Source organism: Pseudophryne corroboree, chromosome 11, assembly GCF_028390025.1.
Source record: "Pseudophryne corroboree isolate aPseCor3 chromosome 11, aPseCor3.hap2, whole genome shotgun sequence".
Classification (NCBI taxonomy): Eukaryota; Metazoa; Chordata; class Amphibia; order Anura; family Myobatrachidae; genus Pseudophryne; species Pseudophryne corroboree.
Genome location: NC_086454.1, coordinates 291,314,313 through 291,338,711, shown reverse-complemented (window position 1 = coordinate 291,338,711; position 24,399 = coordinate 291,314,313). Strand labels below are relative to the sequence as shown.

Genomic DNA, 24,399 nt, shown 5'->3' with positions numbered 1-24,399 from the left:
CAGAAAGCAGCCGTTTGTGGGTGGCAACTGACAGTTTTACAGGAGTGTCCGCAGAAGGGACCAGGCGTTTGGAGAGAGGGTGTCTGACGTCAGCTCCGGCCCCGAACACCAGGAAACCATCGCAGCGGCTGAGTAAGTCCTGGGCAGTGCAGAGACTGCACAAACTGATGTTTGTGCAGCTCTGCTACAAATGCGATCGCACACCTGCACACACCACATACCCTCCCCCAGTATGCAGCGACTATCTGATCGCAGGGATGCAAAAATGCACCCTAGCGATCAGGTCTGAATTACTCCCAAAGGCATTACATTGTTTATTTTTACCTTTTTTCTCAGCTACTGGTTGACCTACAGGATACCATACAGCCCAACCCATTTAGAACTTTTCTCTAAAAAAAAAAATTATAAAAGGTATGCGATTCAATTCCAAGCAATAAGCAACGCCGAAATGCGCACCTACCAGCCGCTTACATTAGTGACAAGTTTGAAAGTTCTCCCACTCACCCAGGGCACATTGTGTCGATGCATTGGATTCCCCGCTAAGATTTTATTTTTTCTAATTAGAATGATTTACACTGACTTCTTTGACAATTCAGAGACAGACACTGCGATATTGCACTACAAGGATCAGCACACCCACCATTTACTGATACCATACATGCATCTCAGAACAGCGATACAAAGAATGGATGTTGCTCATCAATTTATTAGCCCATCACATGTGCACGTAAGGGCAGTGTTTATGCTCGATATGCGGGAGCCTGTTGTCGCTAGCAACGTAGTCAGGTTTCAAGGTCTGTGTGGACAAATGATTCCATGCAATTCTCTACTGCATTGTATTCATTTATATTCAAGTACACATACCAATGTAAAAAACATCATTAAGATCATTAGCATACAGACTTCAGCAAGTCGGTGAATGGTTCACAATATCACACCATACTGCATAAGCAGTGCTGGAATGGTAATGGTTTATTTTCCTTTATTAAAAAATAATAAAAAATCTAGTAAGTGTCCTATAAATATTATACATAATAGAAACACAGAATTTGACGGCAGATAAGAACAACGTGGCCCATCTAGTCTGCCCCTTTTTATTATCCTTTAGGTAACCTTAACCCTATATGATCCTTAGGGGTAGATGTATTATAGCGGATCGTGCCACTGTATCACTTCCTGCTTCACTACATTACAGAGGCTATTCACGCTAGAGAGCGCGGGGCATAAGCTTAGTGCTGATGCGCTGTGTCTCCCCCCCGGCCGCCTATTCTGGCCATGTGTGAGATCCCACTATTATCGCAAGATCTCCTATACAGCCAGCACTGTCCCTACTGTGGTGCATGGGGCAAAGAAACCTGCAGCCTACGAAATAGATAGCTGCAGGTGGAGGAACGGTCAGTGCCACTAAACATTCATACACTGCCCCCGCATATCGGCGTGCTATCTAAAAGAGAATGACATGGGCGGATGTCGGAGGATCATACATTTACCCAAGTTCTTTGTATGGATATTCATATGTCTATCACAAACATGTTAAAATTGCTCTACTGTCTTAGCCTCTACCACCTCTGACGAGAGGCTATTCCACTTATCCACTACCCTTTCTGTGAAGTAATTTTTCCTTAAACTTCTTCTGAACCTCCCTCCCTCAGTTTCAGTGCATGTCCTCGTGTTCTAATCCTTCTCTTCCGTTGAAGGGGTGTGATGCCTGTGGTCCTGTGACTGACACCAGCATCCCGATGTTCAACATCCCGCCAAGGGTCGGGTAAGTATGCTTACCCTTCCCCGTAACCTCCCTTCCCGCAGTCTGACCCTAACCTTCTCCCCGTCGCAGCCTAACCCTAAACCTCCCCGGTGCTGCCTAAACCTAACTCCCCTCCCCACAGTCTAACCATGACCCTCCCCAGGGGTGCCTAACCCTCCCTTTCCCACAGCTAAACCCCCCACCCCGCAGCTAAAATATTGAAGACACCGGAATACTTACATTCGGGATGCAAGCTGTCGGGAATGCCAAGTGATATCGGAGCTATGGAACCACCATTTTGGCCGCATCCCCTCTTAAGAATGCTTTCCTCATGTACCTTGTTAAAAATCCTTGGGATAGTTGAAAGATTCTATCATGTCCCCTCATTTCTCTGCGCCAAAAAAAACATGTTAAGATCTTCTAGTCTTTCTGGGTAAGTTTTGTGATGTAGGCCATGCACCATTCTAGCTGCCCTTCTTTGTACGCTCTCTAATGTATTTATATAGTTCTGGAGCTATGGGGGGGGGGTTATTCCGAGTTGATCTCATCAAGCAACCTTTTGCTGCTGGTGTGATCAACTAAACTCCGCCTATGGGGGAGTGCATTTTCGCATAGCAGGGCTGCGTTCGCTTGTGCAGCCCTGCTATGCTAAAAAAGTTTCACATTAAACAAGACCAGCCCTGGACATACTCACCCTATGCGACGGATCCAGCGATGATGGGGCCGGCCATGACGTCAGACATCCGCCCTCCGTTCGCCTGGACACGCCTGCGTTTTCCTTACCACTCCCTGAAAACGGCCGCCAACGGACAGGTGACGCCCTGGAACGCCTTCCTTCTGTCAATCTTCTTGCGGTCGCCGCTGCGACCGCTTTCTTCGTTTACAGCATCGTAGCCCGCAACAACGCGCATGCGCAGTTCCGACCTGATCGCACCGCTGTGAGGAAATGCAGCGTGCGATCGGGTCGGAATGATCCCCATGGTCTCCAGCACTGAACACAGTATTCCAAATGAGGCCGTATCAGACACCTATACAGTGGCATTATTACTTCTTTTTTCCTGCTACTGATTCCTCTACCAGTCTACCTATACAACCAAGCATCTAAATTGCATTTCTCATTGCTTTGTTACATTGCTTGCCTTTAAGTTACTTGAAACTGTTATGGTGCCTATACACTTGTGCGATGCCCCGCGATGCGACATCACATAGTAATCACGTGATGGACACGTCCCCGCCTCTGGCTGCTCCCGGCGGGTGCCAATCGCACATCGCAGTGCGATATATAGCATGTGTTTTTAAAAACACACGCGATCGCACTGCGATTCGATAAATATTAAGTGCAGCACATACTATCTTGAGACGTGAGATTCGACCGGCGTGCCCGCGCATCGTGTCGAAAGGTACCTAAAATGTGCATACAATCCTTCGATTTCTCTCACAGATGCAGTCGAAATCGAAGGTTAGCACCGATTATCTCACAAGTGTATGGGCACCATTGCTACTAAATGCTTTTCCTCCTCAGTAGCTTCCATTACAGCACCCTTGATACTATATTTAGCCTTTGGGTTTTGAGATCCAAGTGCATGATTTTGCATTTTTTTTGCGTTAAACTGCCACGTACTTGGCCATTCCTCAAGTCTACCTAGATCATAAATCATTTGTTTTACCCCACCCACTGTCTAGCCTGTTGCATATCTCATGTCATCTACAAAAAGGCATAGTTTCCCTTCAATACCATCTGCAATGTCACCAAAGATATTAAAGAGCACTTGTCCAAGTACAGATCCACAACTGTCTGTTTCCGAACCTGTAACCAGAATCATATCCATTTAACTATTTTATAATCCAGTACCACACTTTCGAGTTTATTTAGCAGTCTGCAACGAGGGACAGTGTCAAATAGCTTATTAAAGTCTAGATATGCTACATCGGGATGCAGTCAATTTACCTCTAATCAAAATCCCGGCGGTGGAAATACCGACACCAATTGACCAACGGTCAAAATCCCGACATGGACAAAATACAGACATTTAAAATACAGACATGTAAAATGGCGACAGGTCAAAATACCGACATGAGTTTTTCATGATTTTTTTCATTGAAACCGACTTGTTCATACTTTACCATCCCAGTGGATCTGGAGGGGGAATATAATAGTGCGCCAAGTGCAGCGAGGCACCATGCCCGAAGCATGGCGAGCGCAGCGAGCCATGCGAGGGGACGCGGCACACTTATATGGTGTCCATGTCGACACACACAAAAACACAGAAAACGCATGTCGGTATTTTGACCTGTCGGCATTTTAAATGTCGGTATTTTGTCCATGTCGGGATTTTGACCGTCGGTCAATTGGTGTCAGGATTTTGATTGGAGGTATTTCATACCGATCCCGCTACATCTACGGCCCCCTATTGCTTTGTCTCCCTCCATAAAATTCTCCTTCTGTCTTCAGTCTTCTTATTCCTCCATTTGAATTTCTGCTTTCACATATATACTTTTAAAAAAAAAAGTTTGCCCCCTTTATTTACTGACTGGGCCACTTGCCACTCAGCTTCTGCCTTTAGCACGCCTGATTATCTTCTTAGCGTCCTTCAGTCTGTCAAGGGGATGCGGTTATGTGACCTCACAATACCGACACTGGGATCCCGGCATCTGAAAATCCCGCCAGTCGTCATGCCAACCAACAGGGACTATTCCCACTCATGGGGCGGGATTAAATTCTTTTCACCCCTTTCCACACTCGTTCTGTTTCTGCCCTCAGGGACGTTGTATCATTATTTCAGCTCGCTACCCCCAGAGTAGCAAGGCACCAAACCCTTTACACAGTAAACCCGATTACTATGGATGCAATATGCGCAATAACGGAGATAATTTTAGAAAGGAAATTGGGCGTGATACATCATTTGAATCTCACCCATGGTGTCCATGACACCCATAGAGTGGGAATAGAACCTGTGGCAAGTGCAGCGAGCCACCGAGCTTGCTGCGTGGCAAGTGCAGCGAGCCCGCAAGGTGCTTTGTTGCGCTAGCCTCCCCGTCGGCCATGTAACAGCCGGGATCCCGCCATCAGTATTGTGACCGGCGGTCACACACCCAACCCCTTTCGAGATACACCTCTTTGTTATTATTTTTAGTCTAATTATAATTCCTAAAGCCTGTCTATTTTGCTTTCACACTAGTTGGTGCTTTTCCTAACCCTTTTGATACAAGGGTCTATTGCTTTTAGTATTGCACTTTTTAGGTGTTTCATAGCTCTCCTGTACTCCTTTCAAGATCCTCCAATGAATCGCTTAAACATATTCCCATTTTTGCAAAGTCAGCCTTCCTAAAATACAACACCTTTGTTTTTGTGCTGTATGACTTGGACACTGGCCCTCATTCCGAGTTGTTCGCTCGCTAGCCGCTTTTCGCAGCAGTGCATACGCTAAGCCGCCGCCCTCTGGGAGTGAATCTTAGCTTAGCAGAATTGCGAACGAAAGATTCGCAAAATTGCGAATAGAAATTTCTTAGCAGTTTCTGAGTAGCTCGACACTTACTCTGCCACTGCGATCAGTTCAGTCAGTTTCGTTCCTGGTTTGACGTCACAAACACACCCAGCGTTCGCCCAGCCACTCCCCCGTTTCTCCAGCCACTCCCGCTTTTTCCCCAGAAACGCCAGCGTTTTTTCACACACTCCCATAAAACGGCCAGTAAAACCTCCATGTGCTTTTTAGAGTCGGCATCGCCTGTCCATTGCCGAGTCCACAGGACCCTTCTGGCAGAAATCGACATTGCATTTATTCTAGAGCCCAGTAGGCAAATGTCCCTCTGGGCATCCCTCATATATAGGACAGCTTCTTTTATATGCCCCAGGGTCAGTAAAAATAAGAATTTACTTACCGATAATTCTATTTCTCGTAGTCCGTAGTGGATGCTGGGGACTCCGTAAGGACCATGGGGAATAGCGGCTCCACAGGAGACTGGGCGCAAAAGTAAAGCTTTAGGACTACCTGGTGTGCACTGGCTCCTCCCCCTATGACCCTCCTCCAAGCCTCAGTTAGGATACTGTGCCCGGACGAGCGTACACAATAAGGAAGGATTTTGAATCCCGGGTAAGACTCATACCAGCCACACCAATCACACCGTATAACTTGTGATCTAAACCCAGTTAACAGCATGATAACAGAGGAGCCTCTAGAAAAGATGGCTCACTACAGCAATAACCCGATTTTTGGTAACAATAACTATGTACAAGTATTGCAGACAATCCGCACTTGGGATGGGCGCCCAGCATCCACTACGGACTACGAGAAATAGAATTATCGGTAAGTAAATTCTTATTTTCTCTGACGTCCTAGTGGATGCTGGGGACTCCGTAAGGACCATGGGGATTATACCAAAGCTCCCAAACGGGCGGGAGAGTGCGGATGACTCTGCAGCACCAAATGAGAGAACTCCAGGTCCTCCTCAGCCAGGGTATCAAATTTGTAGAATTTTACAAACGTATTTGCTCCTGACCAAGTAGCTGCTCGGCAAAGTTGTAAAGCCGAGACCCCTCGGGCAGCCGCCCAAGATGAGCCCACCTTCCTTGTGGAGTGGGCATTTACAGATTTTTGGCTGTGGCAGGCCTGCCACAGAATGTGCAAGCTGAATTGTACTACAAATCCAACGAGCAATAGTCTGCTTAGAAGCAGGAGCACTCAGCTTGTTGGGTGCATACAGGATAAACAGCGAGTCAGATTTTCTGACTCCAGCCGTCCTGGAAACATATATTTTCAGGGCCCTGACAACGTCTAGCAACTTGGAGTCCTCCAAGTCCCTAGTAGCCGCAGGCACCACAATAGGTTGTGGAGGCAGGGGAGAAGAACAAGTGCCATATGGTGTAGTAATTTGGATTAATCGGAATATTGTAAACACATATATAAAATGTAAGTACCGGATGGATTCTTGAGATCAGGCCTATCTGTCTCTCTTTATTCTCAGTGGCTGTTCCCCACTTGTATCAGGAAGCGTGTCTCTCACACAGAGATCCTGCAGTCTTCCTAGGAAGACTGCAGGATCTCTGTGTGAGAGACACGCTTCCTGATACAAGTGGGGAACAGCCACTGAGAATAAAGAGAGACAGATAGGCCTGATCTCAAGAATCCATCCGGTACTTACATTTTATATATGTGTTTACAATATTCCGATTAATCCAAATTACTACACCATATGGCGCTTGTTCTTCTCCCCTGCCTCCACAGAATTGCATGACTGAATATACCTAGGTCATATCTTGAAGAACTGAGCAGCCACCAAAGAAGTTTGGGAGGTGTCTATAGAGTACGAAGTCGTTGCTAGAAAGTTACTGATACGGAACATTCACGACCAATTAAGTCCCAACATCTGGACTTTTGACGACCCCTTCCTTTGAAGGAACATTTGAACGTTGGACAAAGCGCACCGACCTATAAAACTCTTACCACAATAGGTTGGTTCAGGTGAAACGCTGAAACCACCTTAGGGAGAAACTGAGGACGAGTCCTCAATTCCGCCCTGTCCGAATGGAAAATCAGATAAGGGCTTTTACAGGATAAAGCCGCCAATTCTGACACACGCCTGGCCCAGGCCAGGGCCAACAGCATGACCACTTTCCATGTGAGATATTTTAACTCCACAGATTTAAGTGGTTCAAACCAATGTGACTTTTGGAACCCAAAAACTACATTGAGATCCCAAGGTGCCACTGGAGGCACAAAAGGAGGCTGTATATGCAGTACCCCTTTTACAAACGTCTGAACTTCAGGGACTGAAGCTAGTTCTTTTTGGAAGAAAATTGACAGGGCCGAAATTTGAACCTTAATGGACCCCAATTTCAGGCCCATAGACACTCCTGTTTGCAGGAAATGTAGGAATCGACCCAGTTGAATTTCCTCCGTCGGGCCTTACTGGCCTCGCACCACGCAACATATTTTCGCCAAATGCGGTGATAATGTTTTGCGGTTACATCCTTCCTGGCTTTGATCAGGATAGGGATGACTTCATCCGGAATGCCTTTTTCCTTCAGGATCCGGCGTTCAACCGCCATGCCGTCAAACGCAGCCGCGGTAAGTCTTGGAACAGACAGGGTCCTTGCTGGAGCAGGTCCCTTCTTAGAGGTAGAGGCCACGGATCCTCCGTGAGCATCTCTTGAAGTTCCGGTTACCAAGTCCTTCTTGGCCAATCCGGAGCCACGAATATAGTGCTTACTCCTCTCCATCTTATAATTCTCAGTACCTTGGGTATGAGAGGCAGAGGAGGGAACACATACACTGACTGGTACACCCACGGTGTTACCAGAGCGTCTACAGCTATTGCCTGAGGGTCCCTTGACCTGGCGCAATACCTGTCGAGTTTTTCCCAACGGTTTATAATCATGTGGAAGACTTCTGGGTGAAGTCCCCACTCTCCCGGGTGGAGGTCGTGTCTGCTGAGGAAGTCTGCTTCCCAGTTGTCCACTCCCGGAATGAATACTGCTGACAGTGCTATCACATGATTTTCCGCCCAGCGAAGAATCCTTGCAGCTTCTGCCATTGCCCTCCTGCTTCTTGTGCCACCCTGTCTGTTTACGTGGGTGACTGCCGTGATGTTGTCCGACTGGATCAACACCGGCTGACCTTGAAGCAGAGGTCTTGCTAAGCTTAGAGCATTGTAAATGGCCCTTAGCTTCAGGATATTTATGTGAAGTGATGTCTCCAGGCTTGACCATAAGCCCTGGAAATTCCTTCCCTGTGTGACTGCTCCCCAGCCTCGCAGGCTGGCATCCGTGGTCACCAGGACCCAGTCCTGAATGCCGAATCTGCGGCCCTCTAGAAGATGAGCACTCTGCAACCACCACAGGAGGGACACCCTTGTCCTTGGTGACAGGGTTATCCGCTGATGCATCTGAAGATGCGACCCGGACCATTTGTCCAGCAGGTCCCACTGGAAAGTTCTTGCGTGGAATCTGCCGAATGGGATTGCTTCGTAGGAAGCCACCATTTTTCCCAGAACCCTTGTGCATTGATGCACTGAGACTTGGCTCGGTTTTAGGAGGTTCCTGACTAGCTCGGATAACTCCCTGGCTTTCTCCTCCGGGAGAAACACCTTTTTCTGGACTGTGTCCAGGATCATCCCTAGGAACAGAAGACGAGTCGTCGGAACCAGCTGCGATTTTGGAATATTGAGAATCCAACCGTGCTGCCGCAACACTACCTGAGATAGTGCTACACCGACCTCCAACTGTTCCCTGGATCTTACCCTTATCAGGGAATTGTCCAAGGAAGGGATAACTAAAATTCACTTCCTTCGAAGGAATATCATCATTTCGGCCATTACCTTGGTAAAGACCCGGGGTGCCGTGTACCATCCATACGGCAGCGTCTGAAACCAATAGTGACAGTTCTGTACCACAAACCTGAGGTACCCTTGGTGAGAAGGGTAAATTGGGACATGAAGGTAAGCATCCTTGATGTCCAGAGACACCATGTAGTCCCCTTCTTCCAGGTTCGCAATCACTGCTCTGAGTGACTCCATCTTGAATTTGAACTTCTGTATGTAAGTGTTCAAAGATTTTAGATTTAAAATCGGTCTCACCGAGCCGTCCGGCTTCGGTACCACAACAGTGTGGAATAATACCCCTTTCCCTGTTGCAGGAGGGGTACCTTGATTATCACCTGCTGGGAATACAGCTTGTGAATGGCTTCCAAAATTGCCTCCCTGTCGGAGGGAGACGTCGGTAAAGCCGACTTTAGGAAACGGCGAGGGGGAGACGTCTCGAATTCCAATTTGTACCCCTGAGATACCACCTGAAGGATCCAGGGGTCTACTTGCGAGTGAGCCCACTGCGCGCTGAAATTCTTGAGACGGGCCCCCACCGTGCCCGAGTCCGCTTGTAAAGCCCCAGCGTCATGCTGAGGACTTGGCAGAGGCGGGAGAGGGCTTCTGTTCCTTGGAACTGGCTGATTTCTGCAGCCTTTTTCCTCTCCCTCTGTCACGGGGCAGAAATGAGGAACCTTTTGCCCGCTTGTCCTTATGGGAATGAAAGGACTGCGCCTGATAATACGGCGTCTTCTTATGTTGAGAGGCGATCTGGGGTAAAAACGTGGATTTCCCAGCTGTTGCCGTGGCCACCAGGTCTGAAAGACTGACCCCAAATAACTCCTCCCCTTTATAAGGCAATACTTCCATATGCCGTTTGGAATCTGCATCACCTGACCACTGTCGTGTCCATAACCCTCTTCTGGCAGAAATGGACAACGCACTTACTCTTGATGCCAGTCGGCAAATATTCCGCTGTGCATCACGCATATATAGAAATGCATCTTTTAAATGCTCTATAGGCAATAATATACTGTCCCTATCTAGGGTATCAATATTTTCAGTCAGGGAATCCGACCACGCCAACCCAGCACTGCACATCCAGGCTGAGGCGATTGCTGGTCGCAGTATAACACCAGTATGTGTGTAAATACCTTTTAGGATGCCCTCCTGCTTTCTATCAGCAGGATCCTTAAGGGCGGCCATCTCAGGAGAGGGTAGAGCCCTTACAAGCGTGTGAGCGCTTTATCCACCCTAGGGGGTGTTTCCCAACGCACCCTAACCTCTGTCTCAGATTCAGGAAAACTACAGGTAGTTTTTCCTCACCGAACATAATACCCCTTTTTGGTGGTACTTGTATTATCAGAAATGTGTAACACATTTTTCATTGCCTCAATCATGTAACGTGTGGCCCTACTGGAAGTTACATTAGTCTCATCGTCGTCGACACTGGTGTCAGTATCCGTGTCGACATCTGTGTCAACCATCTGAGGTAGCGGGAGTTTTAGAGCCCCTGATGGTTTTTGAGACGCCTGGGCAGGCACAGGCTGAGAAGCCGGCTGTCCCACATTAGGTATGTCGTCAAACCTTTTATGTAAGGAGTCGACACTATCACGTAATTCCTTCCACAGCACCATCCACTCAGGTGTCGACCCCGCAGGGGGTGACATCACATTTACAGGCATCTGCTCCGCCTCCACATAAGCCTCCTCATCAAACATGTCGACACAGCCGTACCGACACACCGCAAACACACAGGGAATGCTCTGACAGAGGACAGGACCCCACAAAGCCCTTTGGAGAGACAGAGAGAGAGTATGCCAGCACACCAGAGCGCTATATAACACTGGGATCCCACTATCAATGAGTGTTTTCCCTATAGCTGCTTTTTTATATATATTACATATATATATATATATATATATCTATACTGCGCCTAAATTTAGTGCCCCCCTCTCTTTTTTACCCTTCTGTAGTTTTCTCAGACTGCAGGGGAGAGCCAGGGAGCTTCCTTCCAGCGGAACTGTGAGGGAAAAATGGCGCCAGTGTGCTGAGGGAGAAGCCCCGCCCCCTTTTCGGCAGACTTTCTCCCGCTTTTTCTGTTATACTGGCAGGGGTAATTTTGCATCTATATAGCCCCTGGGACTATATATGATGCATATTTTGCCAGCCAAGGTGTTATCTATTGCCCTCAGGGCGCCCCCCCCCCCCCAGCGCCCTGCACCCATCAGTGACCGAAGTATGAGGTGTACATGAGGAGCAATGGCGCACAGCTGCAGTGCTGTGCGCTACCTTGGTGAAGACTTAAGTCTTCAGCCGCCGATTTTCCGGACCTTCTTCGTGCTTCTGGCTCTGTAAGGGGGACGGCGGCGCGGCTCCGGGAACGAACACCAAGGTCGGGTCCTGCGGTCGATCCCTCTGGAGCTAATGGTGTCCAGTAGCCTAAGAAGCCCAAACTACCACCTGTTAGGTAGGTTCGCTTCTTCTCCCCTTAGTCCCTCGCTGCAGTGAGTCTGTTGCCAGCAGATCTCACTGAAAATAAAAAACCTAAATATACTTTCTTTCTAGGTGCTCAGGAGAGCCCCTAGTGTGCATCCAGCTCGGCCGGGCACAAGAATCTAACTGAGGTCTGGAGGAGGGTCTTAGTGGGAGGAGCCAGTGCACACCAGTAGTCTAAAGCTTTCTTTGTAGTTGTGCCCAGTCTCCTGCGGAGCCGCTAATCCCCATGGTCCTTACGGAGTCCCCAGCATCCACTTAGGACGTTAGAGAAAATACATTTATTTACACAAACAAGCATAACATACCAACATGGCAGACAACTGGAGGTTAACAAAGGAGAGAAAACACACCAACCAAAAAAAAAACAAACCAAACCAACTTCAATTTACCTTTGCAACATAAACACTGATATGCAATAGAATCCTATTTGCCTTGCTTTCAATCTCTCTGGATAGCAGAGATATGGCATTAAGTCTGCTAAACATGTTAAGATTATATATATATATATATATATATATATATATATATATATATATATATATATATATATATATATATATATATACACACACATATACACACACACAGGGAACAGGATTACATTATACTGTTTCCTTTGGGAGACATCCCTAGTGCTTCCATATGGTGGTGGCATAGATGGTTGACACACTTCATGTGACTAGCTCCACTGGTTACAAATCTATACTGAAGCAGTCTCAAATGTGCATTATGGAAAGTACCATTGTCTGTGTGATCATGGCCACAAATTCAAATGACTGCGGAAGAGGATATGAGCCGGGAGTGGGTGTCACCAGATCACCACCTTCCTCCTGCCTGCTTTTAAGGCACGTTTACTTGAGTAGATGAGGGGCGACCCCACCAAAAAAAATAAAAATTGGGTGCATACAGCAACCCTCGGAGATTCGGCTAAGGTAAGGGGATCACCTCTGAAAAATATTATATTAGGTAGTAGTTCTGCTTTAAAAACCCCAGTAGGGAAATCAGCAACATCATGCTTTGTGATACAAGAAAAGTTCTAGAACACAAAGTGCTTAATAACATGTTATAGGCACAATAAAGAGACACTGAACCAAAAGTACATGGGTATTGAGCAAGATCCCTTCCATAGTTCAGACAAAAAGTCACTGCAAGTTGGGGGGCACCAGAAATCAAACAACTTTTCCAACACACGTGCCAAAAGGCCGCATCTTGGCAAAAACGTCAGGCTGTATTATCACAATGCACACAGCCACAATAAACTTTGATCCCACCAATTTCTTTAAAAACACAAGCACAAAAGTCAAACAACTCTGCGGCTAGTTCAGAGATGGATACTATTGCACAGCCACTGCAACTTTAGACACAGAGGCTGTGCAATAATATGCTAATACCACAGGAGGTGCTTTGTGTAAATAGATACCTCCAGCCAGCTTCTGTGATCTGCTGCTGCTTCCATGGATGCAGCATCGGAACATCTGCGTGAACATCTGCCAGATTGCTGGAGCCATTGAAGCTGTGTCCAAGGACGCAATTAATTGCATAGACATGCCCCATTTTCTGAAACGCAGGCCGTCTCCACCCCCAAACAGACAGAGGCACTGCAACAACAGATCTGCATATGCGCAGCACAGATCCTCTGCATGCGCAGATCACCTAACATACGATTTGTTTACATATCGTAATTAGGCCCTATTTTATTTTTAAACCGTAGCTGTTTTTGTTGTTCGGAATTATCAGACATTAAAGCAATCTGAGATACAAGAATAACTTTCAGAGTCTAGCCGCATGTAGCAGTGTATGCAGAGGCGTAACTAGGGTTTTCGGAGCCCAGGGCAAGATGGAAAATGGTGCCCCCCCCCCCCCCCCCCCAAAAAAAAAAAACACACCAAAAGCAGCATGTGCATGGGCGTGGCCTCACCCCAGAAGGGGTGTGGCCACGCACCAGAAGGGGTGTGGCCACTGAAAATGGCCCACAGTGCCTGATACATTGCCCCACTGTGCCCGATACATTGCCCCACTGTGCCTGATACATTGCCCCACTGTGCTCCCTTCCCCCTTCCCCCCGGTCACTCACCGCTTGTGGCTCCGGCTCGCCTCTGATATGTGAGGGGAGGAGAGCGCAGCACAGCGCCTCTCCTTCCACTCACAGCTCCAGGTCTCCGGCGGCTGTGTGGTGTCGGTTCGCCAGCCAATCAGAGCTCGCGGACCGGCAGCCAATCAGGAGCCGGTCCGCAAGCTCTGATTGGCTAACGCCACCGGAGACCGAACACAGCAGCGCTGCTAGTGCTGGCAGCTGCGGTGAGGGAGAGACGCTGCGCTCTCCTCCCCTCACATTTCGGCATGACGGGGGCGAGTGGGGCATGATGCCCTGGCCACAGGCGGCGCCCCCCTCTCCTGGGCCTGCCAAGGCGCCTAGGGCACGTGCCCCACTCGCTCTACCCTAGTAACGCCTCTGAGTGTATGCGCTGCCACAGCCAACATTTTTAAACGGGAGGAAATCAAATAATGGGCCCAATTCAGGTCCAGCTGGACCTGCGACCATCTTTGCAAAGTACCAATTTTCGGTACTTTACGCACGCGTAGGACCCATTCTGCGCATATATGAATGGTTCCTGTGACATAGGATGTAGAGCGACAGCAGACTGTCAGTGACTGATAGTCTGAGCGGCATCTGGAAGGTGAGAAGGGGGTGGCAACGGCCTCCATTTGTGAAAACGGAGGGGTATCACCTCCATTCAGGGGGTGGTAAGAGGTTAGAGATCTCCGTCGTAGGACGGAGATTTCCTAGCCTCTGCGACAAGCAGCTTGCACAGCACCATGGGTGCAGCAAGCCGCCCTGGTGGTAGGTGAGAGATTCGATGCTGTGTCCTAGGACGCAAGTCAGATCACTACTGCAGCAGGAGGCGCTGCTTTTAGTAGACACCTCCTGCTTCACTACCAAACAGAGCTATCACTGCTGCTTCCAACCACATCTGAATGACCCCTATTGTGTAACCATATACTGTGAAATATCTCACTGTGTGTAACCACGATATCTGATGGGTTTCAGGCTCAGATAAAATGCTTGTCGGTCTGACAGACATTTTATCCCACGAGAGGGAGAGACATTCTACTTAGAAGGAAGAAGGTATCAGCAGCGAAAGAAACCTTTATACGTTTGAAGCAGCCTCCTTTATTGTGAGTGAGGTATGCCTATCTTTCTCGTGTAAAAGGGTTTACCGTGAGAGCAAGTCTTTTGAACACAGTGGTGGATAAAAGATACCTTTATGAATTTAACCTTTTCTTTGGAAAAGTGAGTTGGGGACGGGTACGCCTTTTTGGTGAAATAACCACGTTCTTCACTGTCTGATAAGTCCAGAAACAAAAGACACTCTATGGACTGTTAGAGAAATTTCTATTATATAATCACACAAACCTACAGTTTGGATAAGTGTTGTACAGGTGAAAACGATTTTACACACTATAATATATATATATATATATATATATATATATATATATATATATATATAATTTTTATTTTTTATTTTTTTTTCTTTCACAGTAATACCCATACGAGAGGGAAGGACATTTTGCTTAGGAAGAAGAAAGAACTATCAGCAAAAGAAACCTTGATGTGTTTGAAGCAGCCTCCTTTATTGTGAGTGAGGTATGCCCATCTTCTTCCCGTGCAAAAGGATGTGACCGTGAGAGTGATTCTGTCTAACACAGTGGTGGATGAAAGATACCTTTATGAGTGTAATCTTTTCTTTGGAAAAGTGAGTTGGGGAACGCCTCTTTGGTGAAATAATCACGTCCTTCACTTTCTGATACGTTCAGTTAATAAAAAACATTTATGGACTGTTAAAGACTTTGTCACACATTTATATAATCCTTTCTTTTCATGGTGACATCTACACGAGTGAAAGGAAGGTTCCGTCAAAGAAGAACATTGAGGAACGTATTGTAAAGTATCAATTACGTTAACACTATAGCGCCTGTATTCGTTTGAGTCCCACACATTCTTTATATTTTATCCCTACATTCAATTTTTTAGAAAAGTAAGAAAAAAAAAAAACAAAAAAAAAAACAATGGAGGTAACCTATAGACAACGCTATACAAAATAATACTGATGTACTTTATATCCCCTTCATACCCCAAGGGCACAGTACTCTTTCAGTATAACAGTGGTTAAAAGTTTTATTGAGCAAACCTTAAAAAAAAAAAAAAAAAAAGCTGAACACAAACAGTTTCCAGTCCTGCCAGGAGCAGCCAGCCAGTGCCAAGTGGTCACAGGTGTAATGATGCCACCTACTGCTGTGTGTGCTGCTTTACACTTCAGGCAAGTAAATACTCATACGAGATCCGGTCTGAAGATCGACAGTGTCTAGGTCGACAATTTTTAGGTCGACAGGGTCAAAAGGTCGACAGGGTCAAAAGGTCGACATTAGTTTTAAAAAATATATATATATTTTTTTTTTTTTACTTTTTCATACTTAATGATCCACGTGGACTACGATTGGAACGGTAATCTGTGCCGAGCAAAGTGAGGCACCTTGCCCGAAGCATGGCGAGCGAAGTGAGCCATGAGAGAGGACACGGTGCACTAATTGGGGTTCCCAGTCACTCTAGAACATGTCGACCTTCTGACCCTGTCGACCTAGACACTGTCAATCTAATGATCCGCGCCCTACTGATGCAGCCAAATCCAGGAAAGGAAAGTCAGTAACACAGGTCTCATACACATGGGAGACGAAAGCAGAACTTCATCGCTTGTCACGTTCTGGACAGAGCTTTCTCCAGCAGAGCGTATGTGCACTCCTGTAGAAGTCTATTATACTGTACTACATGGTTACACTTTTGAACACTGCAAATGTGAAAACTAATACAATAAAAAAATTGGCCACGTGTCAGCAAGTGCATGAGAATAGCTCAATATTCGTACATCAGAGGCAGCGACTACTCCCTCCTGAGAACCTATGGCACACTGAGATATTGTCCCCATGCCACACAGACCAGTGATACCCATTATGAAGAGTGGGAGTTTCTGTGGCCATCCAGGTTATGGCTAGAATCACTACAAATAAAACACATACTGGGCTTTTGAACCCATGGGCGCTTCCAAGCAGATACCAAACATATAAGTTTAACACAGGGTTCGTTTAGTAAGTCAGGTCAATGCCTTTTCCAAATGTAGGCCATCTAAAAGATGTGAAGTATACTCCATGTCAAATATATAGTATAATATATAGGGGAGCACGCATGACATATGCCCAAATGACAACTAAGGCATCACGTTAGCATATACAATTGAGGGTCATTTTTTATTTTTTTTTACGTTTGTTAACCATAGCTTTATTGATGCATTTTGGTCAGGAACATAAAGTGCATATGCACATTTGCTCAACTTAAATATCCCTGCCACCTATTTGCTAGACGCCGCTCACCCAGTTCTGGGACACACAATCCCAGCGCCGGGAAGACAGACAACCCTGTTAAATTTACCTGTGTGTTCAAGGTTGATCAATGTGTTGATCAAAAAAAGTGGACAAGGGATGAATACATGCCTATATTCAAAACCAACTGATATGAATAACATTTAAACTGCAAGAAGTGCACACCCTGAACTTTTAAAAGGAAGGGTTACCCCACACTTCCCTACTTTACTATTTTCCTCTTCGAGGGAAGCAGGTGGGCTGTGATGGGGGTGGACCATTCTAATTGGGCTAAAATGCCCCAACAGCATATAATGGAGTTATTAGGCTCTGCAGTTTCTCTATTAAGACCACAATTTCTCTGTAGTTATCTGCCCACTTCACTAGGAAGTGGGCAGAATATGGGAGGAGTACCCACTCTTCCGGGGCTGCGGGGGACTACCCGAAAAACCGGGTATCTCCAACAGGCAGGGGAGTAGAGAGTATGAGCAGGCCCAGGTACTTCAGTGGGTGTGGCCTAATAATGGGAGACGTGGCCCTGCACACAGAAAAAAAAAAAAAAATAGTACTTTTTGTGCCTCCCTGTCCACACAGCGCTGGGCTGAGGAGAAGAGCTGCAGCTGCTGCTGCCAGGTGGGTGTGGGGATGACGACCTGGGCCCGTGGTAAATAGTACCTGGCACCCCAGCAGGATCCGGAAGAGTAGGTAAGTATGGGTTACCCTATTCAAAATTCTTAAGGGTTTTGCAGGTTACTAGTGGCAGGAAGGATGCAAATGAAGAAATGACACTGAAAAAGGTTTCAGAAAGGGGTAACAAATGTCACTAATACCCCTTTTCCACTAGCTCAAAAAACACGGGTAAATGCACGGGGGCGCGCATTTACCTGTTATTTTGCTAGTGGAAAAGGGTTCCCCAGCAAAAACCCGGATCAATTGACCCGTGAATCCTACCCCGGGTAACTACCTGGGTAGGACACGAGAATGATCCGGGTAGGGTTGTAGTGTAAAACACGGCTCCCGTTTACACTGTATGGAAGGGCGGCGCTGGGAGATCATGTAATCGCCCAGCGCCGCGTCACTAGCAGAGTCACCAAACCGGCAATATGCAGGGTTGGTGAGCGCAATGGGAAAGGGGGCTGAGCACGGGTAGCACCCGTATCAGGCTCCCGGCTGCGACCCGTGCTCAGTAGTGGAAAAGGGGTATTACTTAAAAAAAAAAAAAAAAAAAAGTGTCTCTGATCCACACTCATTACTAGCTGCCATTCATGAATGCAGGACTTTTGGGCTGCATCTACTCTGTGAAATGTTCTCCCTCTATTCTTCAAACCTTCAAGTGTTCCCTGATAACTCGCCTTACTTCATGCAAGCCTATCTAATTCCATAACCGCTCACATAACCTTCATAAATATTCATCTCTAATTACATCCCCTCTGTACAGTCCACACATCCTAATATACTGTATTTTCTTTAATTTGACATCCTCCTGACCTATGGTCAACATTGCTGTGTGACTATGGGTCCGATTCAGACCCTGGATGTGCAAAAATCGCTATGAAGTGATTTCTGCACATACTCGTATACTGGTGCGTGCATGTGCAAGGACCTAAATTGCTTTCTCTTAAGAACGCAGATTAAGACCTGAAGGGGGCCGGGAATGGGGTGTCGATGCTCCGTTGTAGGGGCGCGGTCCGAACGCAGGCGCTTCCGCACCGTTATCATGTCTGCGAGGGGGGGAGGGGGCTGGATATGGCATGCGTCGCAGACTTGCCCTGTGCTGGGTGTCCCCCCACATGTCAAAGTAATTGATCGTAGATGTGAGTTTTCTCACCTACGATCAAGTCTGAATTAGGGCCTACCCTAGATCATACAGCCCACCAAAAAACTCTGCAATCTGGCTTGACCATTATGCAATAGATGGCACCTATCATTCTGTATCAATGCCTATTTTCAAATAAATTGTAAACTTGCGAGCAGGGCCTTCCTACAGCTACATCTGTCTGTTATTACCCAGTTTTGTGTTATCACTGTTGTTCCAATTGTAAAGCACAATGGAATATGCTGAGCTATATAATAAACTATTAATAATCAAATAATAAACTTAAGAAGGCACTTGTCATTTCACATGAGGACATTTTCACATTTAAACATATAAACATGAAAGCAAAAAATTATGGGCAATTGTCTCTACCTGACCTTGAATTTAAGGTATTTAAATACATTACTTTAATGCCTTGTTACAGGAGAGGCAGAAACATCAAATACCTTGTAGTACACACATATTACAAATAGAGGTAAAATAGAGCCACTACTTGTATGAGCTCACCTAAATTGGGTTGTTTTAAATGCCCTAATAGTGGTATAGGCCCTACACACTGGGCGATAATACTCAAAGATATGAACGATCTCGTTCATTAATGAACGAGATACCGTTCATATCTTTGAGTGTGGAGGCACCAGTGATGAACGATGCGCGTCCCCGCGCTCGTTCATCGCTGGTGCCCCATCGCCTGTGCATGCAGGCCAATATGGACGATCTCGTCCATATTTGCCTGCACTTCTATGGAGCCAGGTGATGGGGGGAGTGAAGAAACTTCACCCCCCCCCCCCCCCCACCTGGTCGCCCGTCGGCCGTATCCGCTGTCGGGCAGCTCGGCAGCGGATCGCTCAATGTGTAGGGCCCTTAACTTGCAGTTACATGCCAGCGGGTACATTTTTAAATCATCCTTCCACAGGGGTAAAATATAAAATTAAGCATAATTTAACTTGTACTACTAAATTTGTTGTTTTTAATTACATGTCCCTGTGAACACTATTATATGGGGAAAAAGGGATGCGGTCACTTGAACGGCAGTTGGAATTCCGGCGGTCTGGATGGTGACGCCGGGATCCCGATCGCTGGCAATGCAGACGGCCAGCATGCCGACACACGGGGACTATCCACGACACCCACAGCGTGGGAATAGAACCTGTGGCGAGCTCAGGGAGCCAGTTGCGCGGTGAGTGCAGCAAGCCCGCAAGGTGCTCCGTTGCGCTTCCCCCCCCCCACACACACACACTTCCCGTCGTCATTTTGGCGGCTGGGATCGGTATGCTGACTTCAGGGATCTCTAACACCGGCAAAACAATCCCAGCCCGGGTAAGACGGAGCAGCAATTTAAAGAACGAATGGCGCTCCATAAAGAGCAGCACTGACTAAAAGGTACACGTGAACAACCGCTGGGAAGATATTTGGCAGAAGCAAAAACATAATTTACCTACTATGAAATATAGTATTATAGGTAAAGTACATCCCCTCCCTAGAAGTGGGGAAAGAGGTAAGAAATTGTTACTGCTTGAATTGACTAGTTACAGTAACTTGTCACCTACGGGCCTTAACGGATCGCCTGGTTTACATTCGTTCTTATTATTATGATCAATCACTCTGAATAATGTCTGTTTATGCCTCACAATAGCTAGCCAGCCAGCGAAACCAGGAGATTGTGCGACACATATGACACAAGGGGGAGCATGTGCAACACATATGTCACGAGGGGGAGCACGGGTGACACGTACAGGGAGTAGACTGTGACATACGACATGGGGAGCATGATGTGGGACACATACGATATGGGGAGGTGCAGATGGGACACATATGACACAGGGCCGGATTAAGCCTTGGGTGTGCCCGGGGCACTTTAGACAGGGGGGCCCCAGTGGAAGGTGGGGAGGGCTGTGTATAAGATTGTGCATACCTCCCAACATGACCCCTTCCAGGAGGGACAACATGCTCTTTACATGGACTTCCCACTTAATATAAGATTGGCGTCACCTGTGTTAAACTATTTAATTGATAAGAAAGGTGTGTCAACACAGGTGATTGCAATCATAACTTAAGAAGGAAGTCCAGGTAGAGAGCATTGTGTCCCTCCTGGAATGGGTCATGGTGGGATGTATGGATTGTGTATATGACATTTAGCCCAATGGTGTATACTACATTTAAATTAATAGTTTAATAAGGCCTGGGTACTGTTTATAGCTCCACCTAATTGAAAGACAACTATTTTATAAAATGTTCTTGTAGTGTAACAAAGACAACTTAACCAACCTTAAAATACACATAGAATAATAAAATGTATAATTTACCTTGTCACATGCAAAAATAGCAGCAGCCTCTGTACTACTTACACACTGGGACAGGACTCAGGAGGAGTGTGTGTATCTCTCTCTCTTTAGACCCTCATTAGGTAAGTTACACAGGGCTCCCACCCAGGTGTGGAGAAAGCTGTAAGTGACACAGGGATCCCACCCTGTGTCACTTACAGCTCTCTCCACCCTCCTATTTCTCCTTTTGTTGGAGAGTTCCATTGATAGTTCATGAAATCTGATATTCCTGTGTCTCTGCCTGTACTGCATACTGTCCTGCTCACATTCTGGCTGTCTGGTTCTGCTGCTGTATAAGAGGGAAAGCTAGTTATGTCAATATGCTCTGGCCTGGGGGGCCCCCTGACAGAGGGGGGCCCGGGGTACAGTATGCCCTGCATCCCCCTCTTAATCTGGCTATGTAGGGACATGTGTGACATAGGACATGGGGAGCATGTGTGACATAGGACATGGGGAGCATGTGCGACACGTTTCACATGATATGGAGAGGTGCAGGTGGGATATGTACCATACGGGGAGGCGCAGGTGGGGTACGCATGGGCAGCAGGTGTGGGGTACGCATGGGCAGCAGGTGTGGGGTACGCATGGGCAGCAGGTGTGGGGAGGTGTGGGGTACGCATGGGCAGCAGGTGTGGGGTACGCATGGGCAGCAGGTGTGGGGAGGTGTGGGGTACGCATGGGCAGCAGGTGTGGGGTACGCATGGGCAGCATGTGCGGGGTATAGGGGCAGCAGGTGCGACGTATATGGGGAACAGGTGTGGGGTGTATGGGCAGCAGGTGTGAAATGTACGGGGTCAATGTGTAGCTCACTCAGGTGTGTGTCCCTTATTAGAGGGACGAGCTGTCAGCCGGTGCTCTATGCCTCACCTCCTCTACGAAGCTGGTGATATCGTAGACCCGGCCATGGATGACCAGCCACAGCTCCTTCACAGTGTTTCGTTTCCGCACATCCTCCAAGGTATAGTAGGTTACCTCCTGCGACTCCGCGCTTGGGCTACTGCCTTTACTGTTCGCCATTGCCGGTATAAAACGCGACGCGTTACGTAACTCGCCGCGAGATGGGCACTCCCGGCTTCCTTACAAGAGACGCCTCAGTGTCGGCTCATGGACACAGGCGAAGTTTCCAGGGTGATAGCCAATCACAGCTATACAGGCATGGAAGGGACTAGTTTCCCTTCCGTAGATGTAAGCCGGTGACGTCATGATCAGACCATGTGACAGAAGGAAGAGCTGTCCAATCAGAAACGTCGTGACCTTCAGACCATTGACAATTAGAATATACTTAAGGCAGCGTGAAACTGTAAGCGGCCATTTTATATGAGGGCAAGATTCCTGGCAATGTTATAAATCACAGTGCAGAATGTCAGAGTGTAGTACTGCGGCACTATGGAGAGCAAATATCCCATTGAACACATACTTGCCTACCTCACCCTCTTCATGAGCTCTGTTCCTGGACTTTCCTGGTTATGTATGATTGCCATCACCTGTGATGAGCTAGTTAATTCATAAGAAAGGTGTTTCACCACAGTTGATGGTAATCATACATTACCAGGAAAGTCCAGGAACAGAGCATTTTCTCCCTCATGGAGAGGGTCAGGTAGGCAAGTATGCAATAGGGATCCCACGCATGTAGGAGTGGAAATAGTTTTGTAGAGGGTTAATGGAATAACACTATGAAAATAAGAAACTGTCATCACTGGATTTATGGGTCCATTGTGTCATTAATATAAATTAAATACATTTAAGGATGTATATTGGGCTCCTATAATTTAAAGACATAAAGCATGTAAGCTGGAATGCACTGCTTTTCTTTTTGAGTTAAAGAAAACACAATGTATTTTCTTTCCTCTACACTAAATAGCTAATAGTGTTAAGGATGTAGAGGTCGCCACCAGTGCCCCCCGCATGTTAGCCAGCCAAATAAATGAAACGAGACTGTAAAGCTTGGGCAATTAAATTGGTCACAGCTTTTTTAATCATAACATAATCACAACAAACAAATCGCAGGGCACGGAAGAGTGAGCGGTGCGCCCAAAGGTTCTCTCTACGTTGAACCACCTGGAGGGTTTCCATTCCAACCTTGTGGGAACGCAACCACGCCCCCTATCAATTTGGGACCAGCTACCATCCGCACAACACCCTCACCTAGCACGCAACCCGTATGGCCCATGCCGCATTATTGCTGGAACCAGGCGTGCGGCTACCTATTTTCAATGCCTTGTGCACCGCTCCATCCCCGCAATGCCTACTGTGACACTCAACACCACTTTAACATCTACTCGTAAACGTACACAAATGTAGAAAAATAAAAAATAGGAATTTAATACCTACCGGTAATTCCTTTTCTCCTAGTCCGTAGTGGATACTGGGATCTTGTACTTTAGTACCATGGGTATAGATTGGGTCCACTGGAGCCTGGCACTTTAAAAAAACCTTTAGTGCGTGTATGTGTGTGCTGGCTCCTCCCCCCTATGCCCCTCCTACCAGACTCAGTCTAGGAAAACTGTGCCCGAGGAGACGGACATAATATGAGAGAAGAACAATACAACAGCGGTGAGGCAACAAGCCAATACACAACCATAAACAAAAGGAGGGCGCTAACCAGAACAGCAGATAGCAACACCAACCTAATCTGGATAGCACGGCTATCCCAACAACTTAATGGGACTGCAACCTCGGTCCAACCAAATACTTACACAGGTAAGCAGGAACGAAGCACTGAGGCGGGCGCCCAGTATCCACTACCGACTAGGAGAAAAGGAATTACCAGTAGGTATTAAATTCCTATTTTCTCTTACGTCCTAGTGGATGCTTGGGACTCGGTAAGGACCATGGGGAATAGACGGGCTCCGCAGGAGACAGGGCACTTTAAGAAAGAATTTGGATACTGGTGTGCTCTGGCTCCTCCCTCTATGTCCCTCCTCCAGCCCTCAGTTTGAATCTGTGCCCGGACGAGCTGGGTGCTACTTAGTGAGCTCTCCTGAGCTTACTATAAGAAAGTATTTTGTTAGGTTTTTTTTTATTTTCAGAGAGATCTGCTGGCAACAGACTCTCTGCAGCGTGGGACTGAGGGGAGAGAAGCAGCCCTACTCACTGAAGATAGGTCCTGCTTCTTAGGCTACTGGACACCATTAGCTCCAGAGGGATCGTACACAGGATCTCACCCTTTGTCGTCTGATCCCGGAGCCGCGCCGCCGTCCCTCTCGCAGAGCCGGAAGACAGAAGCCGGTGACAGCAGCAAGAAGACTTCAAAAGCGGCGGCAGGAGACTCCAGTCTTCTAACTGAGGTAGCGCACAGCACTGCA

At 47.1% G+C, this 24,399-nt stretch overlaps 1 protein-coding gene across 1 annotated transcript in view; it reads right to left on the bottom strand.

Annotated features, from left to right (window-relative positions):
• LOC134969478 (cytochrome b5) overlaps window positions 1-22,278 on the bottom strand; it is a 128,334-nt gene extending 106,056 nt beyond the window's left edge. Inside the window, exon 1 of the mRNA XM_063945462.1 lies at window positions 21,962-22,278. Within this exon, the coding sequence (XP_063801532.1) occupies window positions 21,962-22,111 (150 nt within the window). The 5' untranslated portion in view covers window positions 22,112-22,278. The remainder of the gene's footprint in view (window positions 1-21,961) is intronic.
• Between the last annotated feature and the right edge of the window lie 2,121 nt (window positions 22,279-24,399).